Source organism: Astatotilapia calliptera, chromosome 17 (assembly GCF_900246225.1).
Source record: "Astatotilapia calliptera chromosome 17, fAstCal1.2, whole genome shotgun sequence".
Lineage (NCBI taxonomy): Eukaryota > Metazoa > Chordata > Actinopteri > Cichliformes > Cichlidae > Astatotilapia > Astatotilapia calliptera.
Genome location: NC_039318.1, coordinates 38,899,940 through 38,913,992, shown reverse-complemented (window position 1 = coordinate 38,913,992; position 14,053 = coordinate 38,899,940). Strand labels below are relative to the sequence as shown.

The window sequence follows — 14,053 nt, the reverse complement described above, 5'->3', positions numbered from 1 at the left end:
GAGTTTATACATTTTATTTATTTTAATTCAAAGCTGCCGCTTTAACAACTCCGGAAAAACCGGGAATACCGTCCGTGGTTGGAATTATGGAACGGTAGCTCGCGGGACCGTGAAGGGGGAGGGGCTTGGAGTCGCCGAGTGAAGTCGTGGCCATAATTGGACATGTGCAGGTCGTTTTACCCGGACGCATGTTTGGTTGCGCCGATAACCTTCCGCTGTTTGCCTATGACGTCAGCTGGCTTATGCTCCGAAGAGTCGCCGGCACGGGGAGCTCCTTCCGCCGCCAGTCGCTCGTCAGCGTCGCGGTCCTGCTGCTGCTCCTCGCTGGTACGTTACCGCGTTGTTAGTAAACCGGGAATGTCTTCGTCCATCGGGGACTGTACGAATGTAAAACACTCAGATTTTAAAAACGGGGCGAACATTGAAACGATTTAGTTTCCAAATGAAGACCGAATATTAAGATGGGGATATGCTCGGCGGGCAGAGACGGGTGGGAGTGTGGAATGACTTTAACACGCGTGTCCTCGTTTCCTACTGAGTGCATACTTGCTGCAAATATCGGTAAATGTGGTGCGTGTTACATAATCCCACTCGTGACGTAATCCACGGTGCTACACCTAACTGACATCTAGTGGCCGAAGGTGTCGCCATCATGACGTATCTGGTGAAAATCTCACGAATTGTCACAGTTGGAGGGTTTCGTGTAGCTGCGTTCCCGACATGAAGCACCAGCCCCGTGGCTGCTCTCGCACTGCTGGGTGTGCAGTTCCTGGGAGCACCCAGAGCTCTAAGCTGAAACCTGTATTTACAGTTTGAATGGACGTATGTAATGCTGTCCCTTATCCACTCTGAAGCAAAACTCTGTGCTTTCCACACGTGTGTATATAATGTAACCATTTTACATTACAGGCCACTTTCACACAGTACTATAAAAAGTATTTCATTACCTATAACACACATATGTCACACAAACGCACAATTTACAAGATGAATTTCAAAATGTATTAGAAGAGAGAGAGTGTGTGTGTGTGTGTGTGTGTGTGATAGAGAGACATGGATCAGCTCCTGCAGCCACGAAACAGCTGTTTCAACAAGAATTCATAGTAAATAGTTAAATGCAGCCATGCTGGTGTTCAGCAGTATTTACCCACAGAACTTACCTCAAAACAGTTTAACTTATGAATCACAGCCAGTAGATCCCATTCATGCATGTTTTCTGGGGTTAATAAAATAATCCAAATATGATAGTCCTCTTTTCTCTCTCTCTCTGTCTTCAGTGTGACTGTTATGGCTGTCCTCGTCAGACGTGGCCTTTTTGTGGCCCTGCATCATGCCCTCAGGCAGGGTAGCAGCTCAGTCTGCCACCCTGCATTGCCTGCTGCTCTTCTAGGTACCTGCTGCTTGTCTAGAGTAACCTGTTAGTTTAGGTGTAAAATCATCCATATAACCAACGTTGGCTGTGGTTCTTATTTAGTCAAAGAAGGTGTGTGTTTCAATCAATCTAATGTAATCCAGTGCTTAAAAGCATACCGTATACGTACTGTACATTATGACCAAAAATATCAACACACCTTAGTGCTACATAAACCATGCATACAGCTGTGTCAGCTGCAAACACAAGCATTTATAAAGAGATGATAAGTAGGCTACTGAAGTGCTGTGGTTTTAATGTGTCAGGACCCACTGATGGAAACATCGTCACCAGAACTGGGCTTGAAGTATTAAAGTACCGATCGTACAGTAGAGCCGCGACTAGTGTGCTGGATGGGTTTGAGCTAAATAATGACCTGTTCAAGAGCCAGTGGTGCTGGTTTCAGTCTTTATGCAAATGTGCTGTTTTTAAGTAGGGCTGCCACGATTAGTCGACTATTAAAATCGTCGACGACTGATTTAATAGTCGACGCATCGTTTGAAGCTTTGTAAGATCCCAAAAGACGCAGGAATAAGTAGCAGGATTTAAGAGTGTAATAACGGACTGAAACAGAAGATGGCAGCACTGCATGTACAAGGATGCCAGCTGCCGTTAAACCCCGAAGAAGAAGAAGCTGTGTCCCAGAATTCATAGCGCAGCCCAGCTCAGTTTCCAACAATGGCGGCAGCTACTTAGTTGTAATATTACTCTTTCTGGGTCACAAAATACACTTTTAAGATATTTTGAGGCGTGAATGTAGTTGTGTAAACGTCAGATACCTGCTCGGTTTACAAGACATCACATATTTGCAAAAGAGCTCCGACGTTTTTGGAGATCTGACACCCACTAGCTCGAAGCTAACGGGAGGTCGAGACCTACTACAGCCGGGAGGAACACCGCTTTCCCGGCACATCGTGCCTCGACCTCCCGCTCGGCTTCGAGCTGGCGGCCTCCGAAGAATGTGGCTAAAAGTATTGCGAGCGCTCGCAAAAGTCCGTCTTAATTTTTTTTTCCTCCCTAATTTTTTTTTTTCCTCCTTAATTTTTTTTTTTTTCCTCCCTAATTTTTTTTTCTCCCATGTCCCCTGGGGGGCTCCGTACAGGTTAAACATGATACATAAGTCACTTAGATAACTTAAATGTTATTGTTTGGCTTTTTTCAGTATTTTATTTGTTCCTGAGTAAATCGGTTTGGCTGAGATTAAAGTTATAGTTTTTACACAGCTGAATAAACGTCAAGCAGACAGCTGATTATCAGAAGTGTGAGATGCTGGAGAATTTACTCTGGTGTCCTGTTATAGTTTAGATAGCAAGGAGTTTATTAAACTTCACCGAAACAATCTGCAAATTTCATTAAAATTTAATAAACTATCATCTTGTCTTTATTTTTAGTTAGCACAGACCTTAAACACTTAAAGCTGTAAGCTAATGATAGTTATATAAGAGCAGATGCTGCTGGTGCAATAAGCTGTACGTTTTACGTCCAATGGATGATGATCTGATTAGTGACTAATTGCAAAAATAATCGGTGACTAGTCGACTATCAAAATAATCGTTTGTGGCAGCCCTATTTATAAGGTTGGAAACCTGCAGCCAGGTGAGACTGAAGCAGTCACCTGATGATGATGATGCTGAAACGTTTCTCCATTGAAAACATCCAGATGAACAGAATCAACCTTCTGGGATTGACTTGGATGATTGAGTGTGCATCAAGACATGTAAAAGACGGCTTGAACACACCAGGATGTCTTGTAATGTTTTGTAATACAATGATGAGACAATCTACAGAGGTGAGGTGTAGGCACTAAACAGCTGGTGCCAGGACAACAACCGTTTCTCTCAACGTCAGCAAAACAAAGAAGTTGATGTTGGACCAAAGAGAAGAACACCTGCCCACCCACATCAGCGGTGCTTAGGTTCCTCGACGGGAACATTATCAAGGACATCTCCAGGACTCATGGACAGTGTAGTCAGGGAGGTGTGTCAGCGCTTATACTTTCTAAAGGAGGCTTAGGAGGTTTGGCTTGAACGCCAACATCTCCTCAACCTTCCGCAGAAGCACAATCGAGGGCCTACTAACAGGCTGCGCGACAGTTGTCAACAGCTGAATATCACTACAAGGAACGACACGCGCCTCCCTGACATTAAAAACATCTGTGAGCAGTTTTCTACACTTTCAGAAAACTTGTATCTGTTTTCACAGCACTGAGTTCATCTGTAAAAAAAGATCTAATCCAATATTGTGTCTACAGATGACGGACAGCCTGGTAAAGAACCAGTTTTAAGGCATTGATGCACTTTGTATTAGCAGCGTGTCAGAAACGCTGAGGTAAACCATATTACACAAGATCTCTGCTGAAAATCAGCGACAAGCTCTCATTGAGTAACGGTTCATGAAGTCGGCGTCATGGACGAGGAATCTGAATGTGAAATATTTGGTTCAATTGTCATTAGTAATGAGGTATAACAGCCATCTGCAGAACACCGTGGGGGAGGCTGTGTCATTGTTTGGGGCGGTTTGTCCACTTGTGGTGTTTGGCCGTCTTGTCAAAGCTAACAGAATAATGAAGGCAGGAAAGTACTGTCAGATTATAATCCCCATCAAGTATCTTTTGAAAAGCCTCTGACTGGATTCAGTCTGCAGCACGACTGTGATCTCAAACACGATGGAACATTATTGGTCACAAAGGAGTCTGGGACCACGTAATCAAAGGGAGTCAACATCCAGAAAGCCTCGTAATGTCCTTTGATAAGTGTAGAGACGGGTTCCTGAAGACTGCTTCAAGACATTAACTGCCTAAGAGCGTTCAGGATGTGCGGAGAATAAAGGGGGTCGCACTCTGTACACGTCACTTGTGCCGTATATGATGTATTTCATTTATGTTTGCATGTTTCAATAAGTCGTTGCACCGAGTTTTGCACAGTTCTTTACTTAAGTTAACATTTCTGTAATGATAGTGTTTATGAAAGTCTGAATTATAACGTGATAGCCTCGTTGATGTTATCCCGTACTTGAACGAGGCAGACCTGCTCATGTTGTGATAACCTCTCTCAGAGAATTCATATGTACATGAATGTTTAAGGCTGTAAACGACTGTTAAATTGTAGAAGCTGCTGCCTGTAGTCTCGTACTGTAGCAGTCTGACATTCTCTGCTGGGTCATCAGGTCATCTCATCTGAGACTCTGTTCGTTTGTAACTGCTCGTGATGTTGTTTCACCCTCTGTCTGCTACTCTTCATACAGCCCAGTCCTTGGTTGCAACCCTGCTAAGGGGTGTTTGGTTCTAGTGCTGGGTGGAATACGTTTCTCCAACATCCATGTCGGGCTTCAATCTGCTGCATCTAATAACCAAGAGTCAGCCTGTAGCTCTGAGGTCCTGCAGTCTTCCCTCAGGTCCACTGATTGGGTGCTGTGTGCCTGCTCTGCTTTGCCTCACTAAAACTTTAACACTCCTGGTGTGTCAGCCTGACTTTACATTTTTCCAAGATTTTGCACTGATAGATGTTTGACAAACACAGACTTGGTGCCAGTTTGTGTTTTCCAGTAAACTTCATCCTGTAAGAGCTGCTTCATGTGTTGCCAGGTCCTAGATTTGGCTGAAAAATGAGTGCAACCACTGTAACTCGTCTTTAGTCTCTGACCTGCTAGTCTAACAGATAAACGATTCACCGCTTGGCTTTCTTGCAGCTTGCATGCACTGAGTGATTTTGTTTGTGACGTTGCACCACATCCTGCTCGTAGATTCTTGCAGTCTGAAATGGTGCCAGTGTGTTTTTTGTTTTCCTGGACAGCCAGTTTTACCAACATGCACATATGTTCTCTGTCAACCCAGAGGAGCATCTCCGTAAAAGCCTTGCACCTTTCCTTCAGTTCGTACATAAATACAGAGCTTCTCAGGTGGATATGATCCATTTGTAGAAATCCATTTGGAACATTTTGATTGTTGAGGTGTAAACAATCCAGCTTATTCATCTCAACTGTAGCACAATCTGTTTTTTATTGATCCACCTGCTCTTAGATGTATTCATGTTGTTTATATGACGGTGTGCAGTGTAGTTAATACTTGTTGCTCTCTGTGCCTGACCTCTCAGGAGCATGTAGGACTAAAAGGACATGGCCTCTGAGGTTCACACAGGAGGAGCTGAGACAGCGCCTCACACCAATGCAGTACCATGTGACCCAGGAAAGAGGAACTGAGAGGTACAAGTTAGTTTTTCAAAATAAACCACTGAGGTTCATTATGTAAAAACGGTGACCTGGTCGATGTAATCACAGAAGTTACTCTGGAAGCCGTACTTCAACCCGTTCAGTATTTGAAACTAAATCATGAAACTGTCAGCTTATAGTTGCTGCCAGCTGACAGATTATTGCTTACATCATTTATGGTGATGTTTTACTACTTGATCTAAGTTATTACCAGATAAAATCAATCCGCTTGTTGTTCAGTTACATGAACAGGACTGGGATCAGTTTTATTTACACAGTTCCAACAACAGTCGCCTCAGTGCGCTGAAAGGTCCGAACTGAAGTGCATCACAGCTAAATGAAGTCAGTGTCGTGAAGTTTCACTTCGTTCTTTTCCACAGCGCCTTCAGTGGAGAGTTCACGTATCAAACAGATGAAGGGACCTACGCCTGTGTCGTCTGTGGGTCGGCCCTGTTCAGGTAAGACTGCCCTGCTGTTGTTGTGTGACTGTTAGCGCAGTGCTTCAGTGCTGCCGTGTGCATACGTACTCGCCTGCTGCCCCTCAGCCTCTGTACACGGGCACCTGTGGGATAAAGGTGAAATCATAGCATAGTTCTGGTCAAGCTCATCTGAGAGTTTCAGTAGATGTAACTTTGGTATTAATGTGAAAATCCCAGGTGACTTCCTCCTTCAGTTGTCACATTCACAAGAATTTCTGAAAACTTGACCTTGTACTTGAGGTCGCCAGTACGCCATCAGCTTTTGATGGCTGTGGGGTAAAAACGTAAAGGTCAGTAGAACAGCTGACAGTAGGAGACGTAGCACGCCACTACAGTTTAAAATAATATGGCGAATAAGACACAAACCAGTATTTTTCTTCATGGCATTTTTATTTTCTCTCGTAGTTCCAACTCTAAATTTGACTCCGGATCAGGTAAGTTAAACTTCACATTTTAAAAATGTAAAAGATTATTTGAATGTACTGTATGTAAAGCTACGTGTGTGCTAAGAACGAGCTCTTACTGCCTTAAACTGATACTGTACAGCACGCAGGAAACAAGCTGAATGTGGGACACGGTCAACAACAGGCAGACGTGTAGCCGCAGGAGTTTCTGACTTGTTTATCAGTCTTTTGTAAATGTTGGAACAACTTTTATAAACACATCAATAACAATACGGTGTGGTCCAACACTTCTATTATTATAGTTTATTTCCACTAGACAAACAAGATGAATATTTTACAGCTGCTGAACAGAAAGAATGAAACTGTGGATCAACACAATCATACGTGGTTGTAGTGCGTCGTAGTTCATGTCGAAGTGATGGTCATTACACTTGGCTGGATGTCTCTTTTGTTATGCATTGTTGTAAAGTTTTCAGGTCCATGAATATGAAAATAAATATCGTTAAATCTGCTTCTGACTAAAAGCTCTGAGCTGGTTTGATAGAAAACAAAGTTTCACTTCATGTAAACAAACAACCGACTCTGTAAAAGAGATTCACAGTAACTCCGACAGACAAACGTAGCTACAATGTTACAGATGATGATGCAGCGTGTTGTTACTAGACGACGTGATGCTGTCATGGTTACAGGTTGGCCATCCTTCAGCGACCTCATGAAGGAGGAATCCATTACTAAGGCTGATGACTTCTCCTATGGGATGCACAGAGTAGAGGCTACTTGCAGTCAGGTAAACTCGTCATCAACAGCTGTTGTTTACTCTTCTACTACGAGGTCGTCAGTCTGTCACAGGGCTGACACAGACAGACAACCATCCACTGTCACACCTGTGGGCCAGGTGACCTAACCCCACTGCATGTGTTTGGACTGTGGGAGGAAGCCACACAAACACAGGGACACAAGCTGTTAGCCCGAGGTGCTACCCACTGGGCACTAAAGTGGATGAAACTTAGATGTATTCATGCACTGAATCATTTTAGGCTGTGTTACATTTTCAATTAGACAGAAACACATCGTTTCTCTCAGATCAACGTTTGCCAAGATTCAGTATGACTCACAAAAACGTGACTCACAGCACTCATGTTTCTATGTTTCACCAGTCGTTACGTTCACTGTGACCCAGGCTCAACAAAATGTAGCTGAAGGGTTTTTAGAAAGCATAACATTTGCCACCGGATCAGAATCAGACTGCTTTCAAACAGTCTCTGTTCTTGGCGACTGAATTTTCACCAAAATGATGCAAATAAAGTCATGTGGAGAATATCGTTGCCATTTATCAGGATCAGGAGTAAATCTCTTCCTTTCTGCTTCAGTGTGGAGCTCATCTGGGACACCTGTTTGACGACGGTCCGAGACCCACAGGGAAGCGATACTGCATCAATTCTGCCTCACTGGCGTTTCAGCCTAAAGACACCGCGCCCTCTGCCTCCAGGGGTGAAGCTGAGGGTGGAGCTGCCAGTAGCTCTGCGAGCGATGAGAAGACTGAGCTGTAAAGAAAAACAGAGGAAAGAAGAAGAAAGCCCCTGAGATTAGTTCTATTCTGACTTACTGTGTAAGAAACAGGTGATTATGCGGTGATGTTCAGGATTCAGCCACTGACCAAATATTCTCTGTGAACAGTCATGCAAGAAGGAAGTTGTGTATTTCTTTTTGAGATGCAGATAAGGAAAAGATTAGAGGAAAAATAAGCTGTTTTCAATCATTTAATGATGCGCACAGGAACACACTTCATTTAAAGTTCTTGTTACTCTCACTTATTAAAAGTTGGTTAATGGATTGACTTTGGATTTTAAAAACAAACTGCTGTCGTCTCGTTCTGTCACACCAACCCTCTGCATGTCCTCCTCTACATTCATCAATCTTCACTCTGGTCTTCCTCTTTGCCTCCTGCCTGCACCGTCCCTCCTCTGCAAATGTCCTGCCCATGTTATCCTGCCCATCCAGGAAGAAAACCCAGCATTCATTCCTCGTGTCTTTAGCACATACCTCCACCTTTGTGGGGGCTCACCTGCCGGCTCCCTACTCTCAGTACAGATCCCAACTATTGCAGTCATGGAGACTTCTGTCTGACCTCATCTGTCCACCTCCGTCCCCTGCAAACGAGGACGGGCTCACAGCCCTGATATAATCTCACCCCCACCATGAACCTGTCTTACCTGACCCCAGGTGCCTTGCTATCCTCATGCACTTCCTCTCTCGTGCGTTCTCTAGATCTTTCTGACCTTCTTTGTATTTTTTCATCAACACTGTGGCGCTGCTCTGCTGCTCACTGATTGTTCCTGGATTCAAAAACTTGTCCCTACATGTTCATGGTATGGCTGATCAGCTTCATCCACCCAAAACCTTTCATTTCCTGTGTCTGTATTTGGATTGTGTCTGCAGAATTAAACATGATCTGGTTTGTAGGCATGCACACACAAACATGTAGACATTGTTATATCGTCACTTTGAAATGATTAGATTTTATGACCATATATTTTTGAAGACATGGTTGCACACTTATATTTTATTAATGATATATACACTTGCTCCTTCTTTAGCTCTACCTTGAGAAATATTTGCAGTTTTTGGTCACAGTGTGAATTGAAATAGTTAACTGGTGAATAAAAAGTATCCAACACTATGACTTGCTGCTTGTATATTTGAAACTGTAACGTATTTGTGGGTAGTTCCCAAGGGACCACAAGGCAACACGAGACGGTTGTTAAGGGCTGGACCAGTGAGCTGAACGCTGCTTGCTGTGAGTTTTATCTTCTAGTATCACAAAGAGCAACAAAGGCTTCTTCTGGTAAGAGCAGATGTTACGATTAGGCAATGAAAGTGTGAAGCAGGTATAGCAAAACCCAACATGAAACTATTAATTGTTTTTGTGAACATTAAACTTTATACAAAGTGTTCTTTCTTTCTATCAGTACCTGTTATCTTTTTGTAGTCTGATTACTTCAGTTGCCTTGAACACTCACCGTATGTCTGAACCTGCTGAGGTGCACGGTTGGTGGACCAGTCCACTAGTTCGGACAAAAGCTGGACGGTCATGGCCAAGTAGGCTGTTTGTACTCGCTGGCCTTTTGATTAAGAACACCTTGCTAGAACCGGACTAGACCTTCCAGAAGTGCCTTAATTCTTCATGGAATTGCTTCAACATTACTGGAAACACTGGTCAGAGATTGTGGCCCATATTAACGTGGTAACATCACACAGATGCTGTAGATTTGTTAGCCGTACATCACTGATGCAAATGTGTTGGAACCCATTTATAAGGTGTTCTTTTGGGTCAAGACTTTGGAACCCATTTGAGTCCACTGAACCCACTGTCATGTTCAAGAAACCAGTTTGAGCTGAACTTTATCCACACTAATCAGTTGATGTCTACTTCTAGCAGGACAGCATGTCATACAGAGATGAACCCAGTAAGCAACAACACTCAGGGAGGCTGTGGTGTTGAAAATAAGCAGCTGTGACCTCTGAGATCCAATCTTCTTTAAGACAATGGGATGGAAAACTGTTCTGCACCAAACGTTTGTACTGGGTCCCCCCCCCCTCTTTCTGGGTGTCACATCCTCTGAGATGACTTGTAACTTCAACCATTGTCACCATTGTTGACAGACCCTGTCACCGCTCTCTTTATGTCCTTCCTTTAACGTGATTTAAAACATAAACTTTAAAAGCACTAAATTACATATAGATAACAGACTAAATATATTTATGTATATATAAATATTATGTAAACCCTAGTGATTAAATACAGAAAATCTTAAATAGGAATGTGGGGGGGGGGGGCAAATGGGATATTGCACAGTGGCAGGAATGAGCAGCAGCACAGACTGAACAGCACAAAGGTTTTATTGGCAGTTAGTACAGTATTGCACTTTAAAAAAAATACCAATAAAGTGAAGTGAGCAGTGCAGATTATACAGAGTACTTGTGAAGCTGCAGGTAGCTTCTGAGTGCGTCCTGTGTGTGTGTGTAAGTGCTGTGGTTGAGGTGTCGTATGGCTCGATGGTAGAAACTGTTTTTAAGTCTTGTAGTCGCAGCAGACAGACTCCTGTAACGTCTGCCAGAGGAGAACAGCTGATGTGCTGGGTGGCTGTGGTCCTTGATGATGCTCTGTGCTTTACGGAGGCATCGCTGAAGATAAATGTCCTGAATGGCAGGAATTCAACCCTCCTCATCTTTTCCAAGTGTTTTCACACTATTTTTGCATTTGGCTGGGTCAGTGTCACTACTGGTAGCCTGACAGGGTGTGTAGATCACAGAGAGATTCCACAGGTAGTCCAGCTCTTTCAGGATGGCACATCAATACATGCCACTGCCAGACGTGTTGAAGCCAACAGAACCACACTGAGGCCGCCTAAGTGAAGGAATTAATTTTATTTTCCATTGAAATCTGATGTATTTTCAAAGTGTTCCTTTAACTTTTTCAAACAGTCTATTTAAAAATAAAATCAACCTCATTCTGAATCTTTACCTTTGAATTAGTGTTAAACTAGTTACATTCATTGCATTTAACTGACGCTGGGGTGGCTGCAGCAGGTCATCTAATTGAAAGGTCGGTGGTTTGGGGAACATACTGAACCTCACAGCTGATTCACTATATGGTACATCACATATAGTATGGGACATATATACACCTCCCACAGACTAGACACCGAGGTTGCCATTCTCACATCCTGAGGCAAAGCAAGACCTTTGGTGCTGTAGACGGATGAACTTCTGTAATCCAGCAGGAGAGTGAGTCTCTGTTTAGACAGAGCTGGCAGGTCACACATTGCACATTCTGAGTGTGGTCAATGTAGGTATATGTAGCACACGCAACGGACACACAATGGAAACTCCTCTGCTCCTCAGATGCAGAAGGAGAGAAGCAAAAGCTCAGAAGCTCAAATTCCATAAAGCTATAAGCTGCAGGAATAACCCTGGGTAAATATGCAGTGTTCAGGCGCAACAGAAAGTGAGAAGCAATGCAGTCTTATATGTAGGGATGGGTACTGATAAGATTTTCACGATTCCGATTCCATTTTCGATTCTGTTTAACGATTCGATTCTTTATCGATTCTTTATCGATTCTTTTTAAAAAAGGAGAACACTAAGGTCGATTAGCTCAGAACTTTGTTTTATATCTTCTCTTTGAACAAGATAGAAATGTAGGAGTAACATGGCCTTACAAACCCAACAGATCTTAAGAGATCCAGCCCACGGCTCTTTAATGGGGTGTCACAGGGTCCCCAGGAAAAAAAATTGTAAATGTAAAATAATAAAATAAATATTCTTCTGTAGCAATCAGAGATGGGCGTTACTGTAATCAGATTACTTTTTTCAAGTAACGAGTAAAGTAAGGGATTACTATTGCAAAAACGGTAATTAGATTACCGTTACTTACCGTTAATTACCGTTACTTTCAATAACTAATTTTTTCACTTTCAATAACTAATTTTTTAGGCACGCTGCGTTACTGCGTTACTAAAACCGTGATTTTTTGCGAGAATGTCTCATGACAGTGACGTTAGCGAGTGCGAAGTTCGTGACAACAGCTGTGTGCAGATCAACAATGGATCACATATCAGTGCAGAGAGAGTATGAGCGTGCAGCGTTTAAAGCGTGGAAGTACTGACCTTACTTTGAGTTTGATTCCATACAAAGTGACAAAAACATTAGTGTCCGCTGTGCGTGGGAAGAAAACTTCTTTTTACAGAAAAAACCCCTAAACTTCCAACAAGCACCGAGTAGCTACGACGTGATGGGAAACTCACAGAGAAACTCGCGGATTCTTCCACTGACCGCGGCACACCTGCACCAGGGTAAACCTCCGCCTACCCCACTCCTGCTTTACAGGTGAAAATAGAGCAACAGGACCGCTGAGTCTTTGACTTTATTTATTTTCTGCTGTGTTTTACTTGCATCTATTTGAAAGACTGAGTGTAAACACAAAAAATATTTTATTTTATGTGCTGGAATGTGCAGAAAATAGGTTTAAATGTTAAACTAATTTATTCAAGTCAGAGAATGTTGCATATAATTAAATTTTTGCTTGATGCATAAAGTTAAAAGATTAAAACTAATAAAACAAGTTTTAAAAAGAAACTTTTCCATTTGATTACATTTTGTATGATGGATTATGCAGAAAAAGTAGAATTGGGCTGAAAGATCTATTTATCACCTCTTCAGGTTGTAAATCGTGTTTTTAAAAAGTACCTAAGTAATTAATTACTTTTGAAAATAAGTAATCAGTAAAGTAACGGGATTACTTTTTTGGGGAAGTAATCAGTAATTAGTTACTGATTACTTTTTTCAAGTAACTTGACCAACACTGGTAGCAATAACAAAGTATGACAAATTATTCTGTAGCAATTACACAAGAATATCCAGTAATGTCCCTGCCTACAATTAAACACATTCACTTACTGAAAATCATCTGCTGTGGCAAACGGGTGCAAACCTTTGACCACAAACTGAGTCACTGCTCGGTGACGTTCGTCTATCCTGGCCTGAAAGGAGACGCTACCGGCAGACTGCAGCAAGAACTGCCAGCATCTGAGCCAGACTCTGTCTCATCATGGTCACTAAATGCACAGTAATGGCAGGTTTGTAATAAGGCAGATCGCGCTAACATAATATGCACTGTTAGTTGATTATTTACCTGCCGCATTAACGGGAGAGGACGTGCAAACGTTACCGCTGCTGCTGGTTGAGATTCACGAGTCCGGAGTGGAATTAAAAACACGACATTCATTTAAGGTCATCGCGTGTTTGTGAGCAAATGCTTTTGCATGTTCGTAGTGTTTCCTCCCTTAAATGAAATATCTACTTTTCAAGTATTGCAAGTTGCCCTGTTGTCATCCGTTCTCGTAAAGTATAACCAAACTTTTGAGCGTTTGAGCCGCTTAGGCGCCGTGTTTCCTGCCAGGTAAATGACGCTCCGCAATGTGGTGACGTCATTCGGGGAAACTGGAATCGATAAGGGAATCGTTTGTAAAAATGGCAAACGATTCCAAGGAATTGAGACAGTGGGAACCGGTTCTCAACAAGAACCGGGTTTCGATACCCATCCCTACTTATATGAAAGAAATGTCATATCCACAGAATCCATGAGTTCAAAGAGCGAGGGCCACAAAGGGCATCCAGCACAGAAGTCAAGGCCCATGAAGGGACGCTAGCCCCTTTCAAAAAATCTATGGCAAGGACATGTGCAGCTGGTGTCACCTCATCAAAGCCAATATGAGGAGGAGATGTAGCTGCTAAGAGAAGGTCTGGCCTCAGGGTCAGATGGCCTGGAACATGAGCAGCTCTTACAGGCAGAAAACAAACACTGCACCATAACAACAGAGAGTGAGACAGCTTTAAAACAGAGGAAAGGACCGCGTCCCTCCCTACCTGTTTATGTAAAAGACTGCTGTTGAAGACAACACCATGCAAAACAACACCCTCTCAGTCTAAGACCCTGGTGCAGGAGCCTGGACTCCCTCCAGGGACGATCTAGTTACCCTCAGCCTCCCCCT

At 43.0% G+C, this 14,053-nt stretch overlaps 1 protein-coding gene across 3 annotated transcripts; it reads left to right on the top strand.

The window, feature by feature from the left end:
- The first annotated feature begins 139 nt into the window (after positions 1-139).
- On the top strand, positions 140-9,180 carry msrb3 (methionine sulfoxide reductase B3). 3 transcript variants are annotated; one of them, XM_026146375.1, is made up of 7 exons: positions 264-327; positions 4,655-4,804; positions 5,503-5,611; positions 5,998-6,075; positions 6,502-6,530; positions 7,190-7,287; positions 7,871-9,180. In XM_026146375.1, the coding sequence occupies exons 2-7, from the start codon at positions 4,729-4,731 to the stop codon at positions 8,048-8,050; spliced, it is 570 nt and encodes a 189-aa protein (XP_026002160.1). In that variant the 5' UTR covers positions 264-327; positions 4,655-4,728; the 3' UTR covers positions 8,051-9,180. The 3 variants fall into 3 exon arrangements, with proteins under 3 accessions (XP_026002158.1, XP_026002160.1, XP_026002159.1); XM_026146374.1 differs by lacking the exon at positions 4,655-4,804 and adding an exon at positions 1,278-1,390 and having other exon boundaries at positions 276-327; XM_026146373.1 differs by lacking the exon at positions 4,655-4,804 and having other exon boundaries at positions 140-327.
- The last annotated feature ends 4,873 nt before the right edge of the window (positions 9,181-14,053 follow it).

Coding starts and splice junctions, on each gene's coding strand:
- msrb3 (XM_026146373.1), top strand. CDS start 189: ATGTTTGGTTGCGCCGATAACCTTCCGCTGTTTGCCTATGACGTCAGC. Junction 5,612..5,997: donor CAGGAAAGAGGAACTGAGAG/GTACAAGTTAGT, acceptor TCTTTTCCACAG/CGCCTTCAGTGGAGAGTTCA. Junction 6,531..7,189: donor TAAATTTGACTCCGGATCAG/GTAAGTTAAACT, acceptor TCATGGTTACAG/GTTGGCCATCCTTCAGCGAC.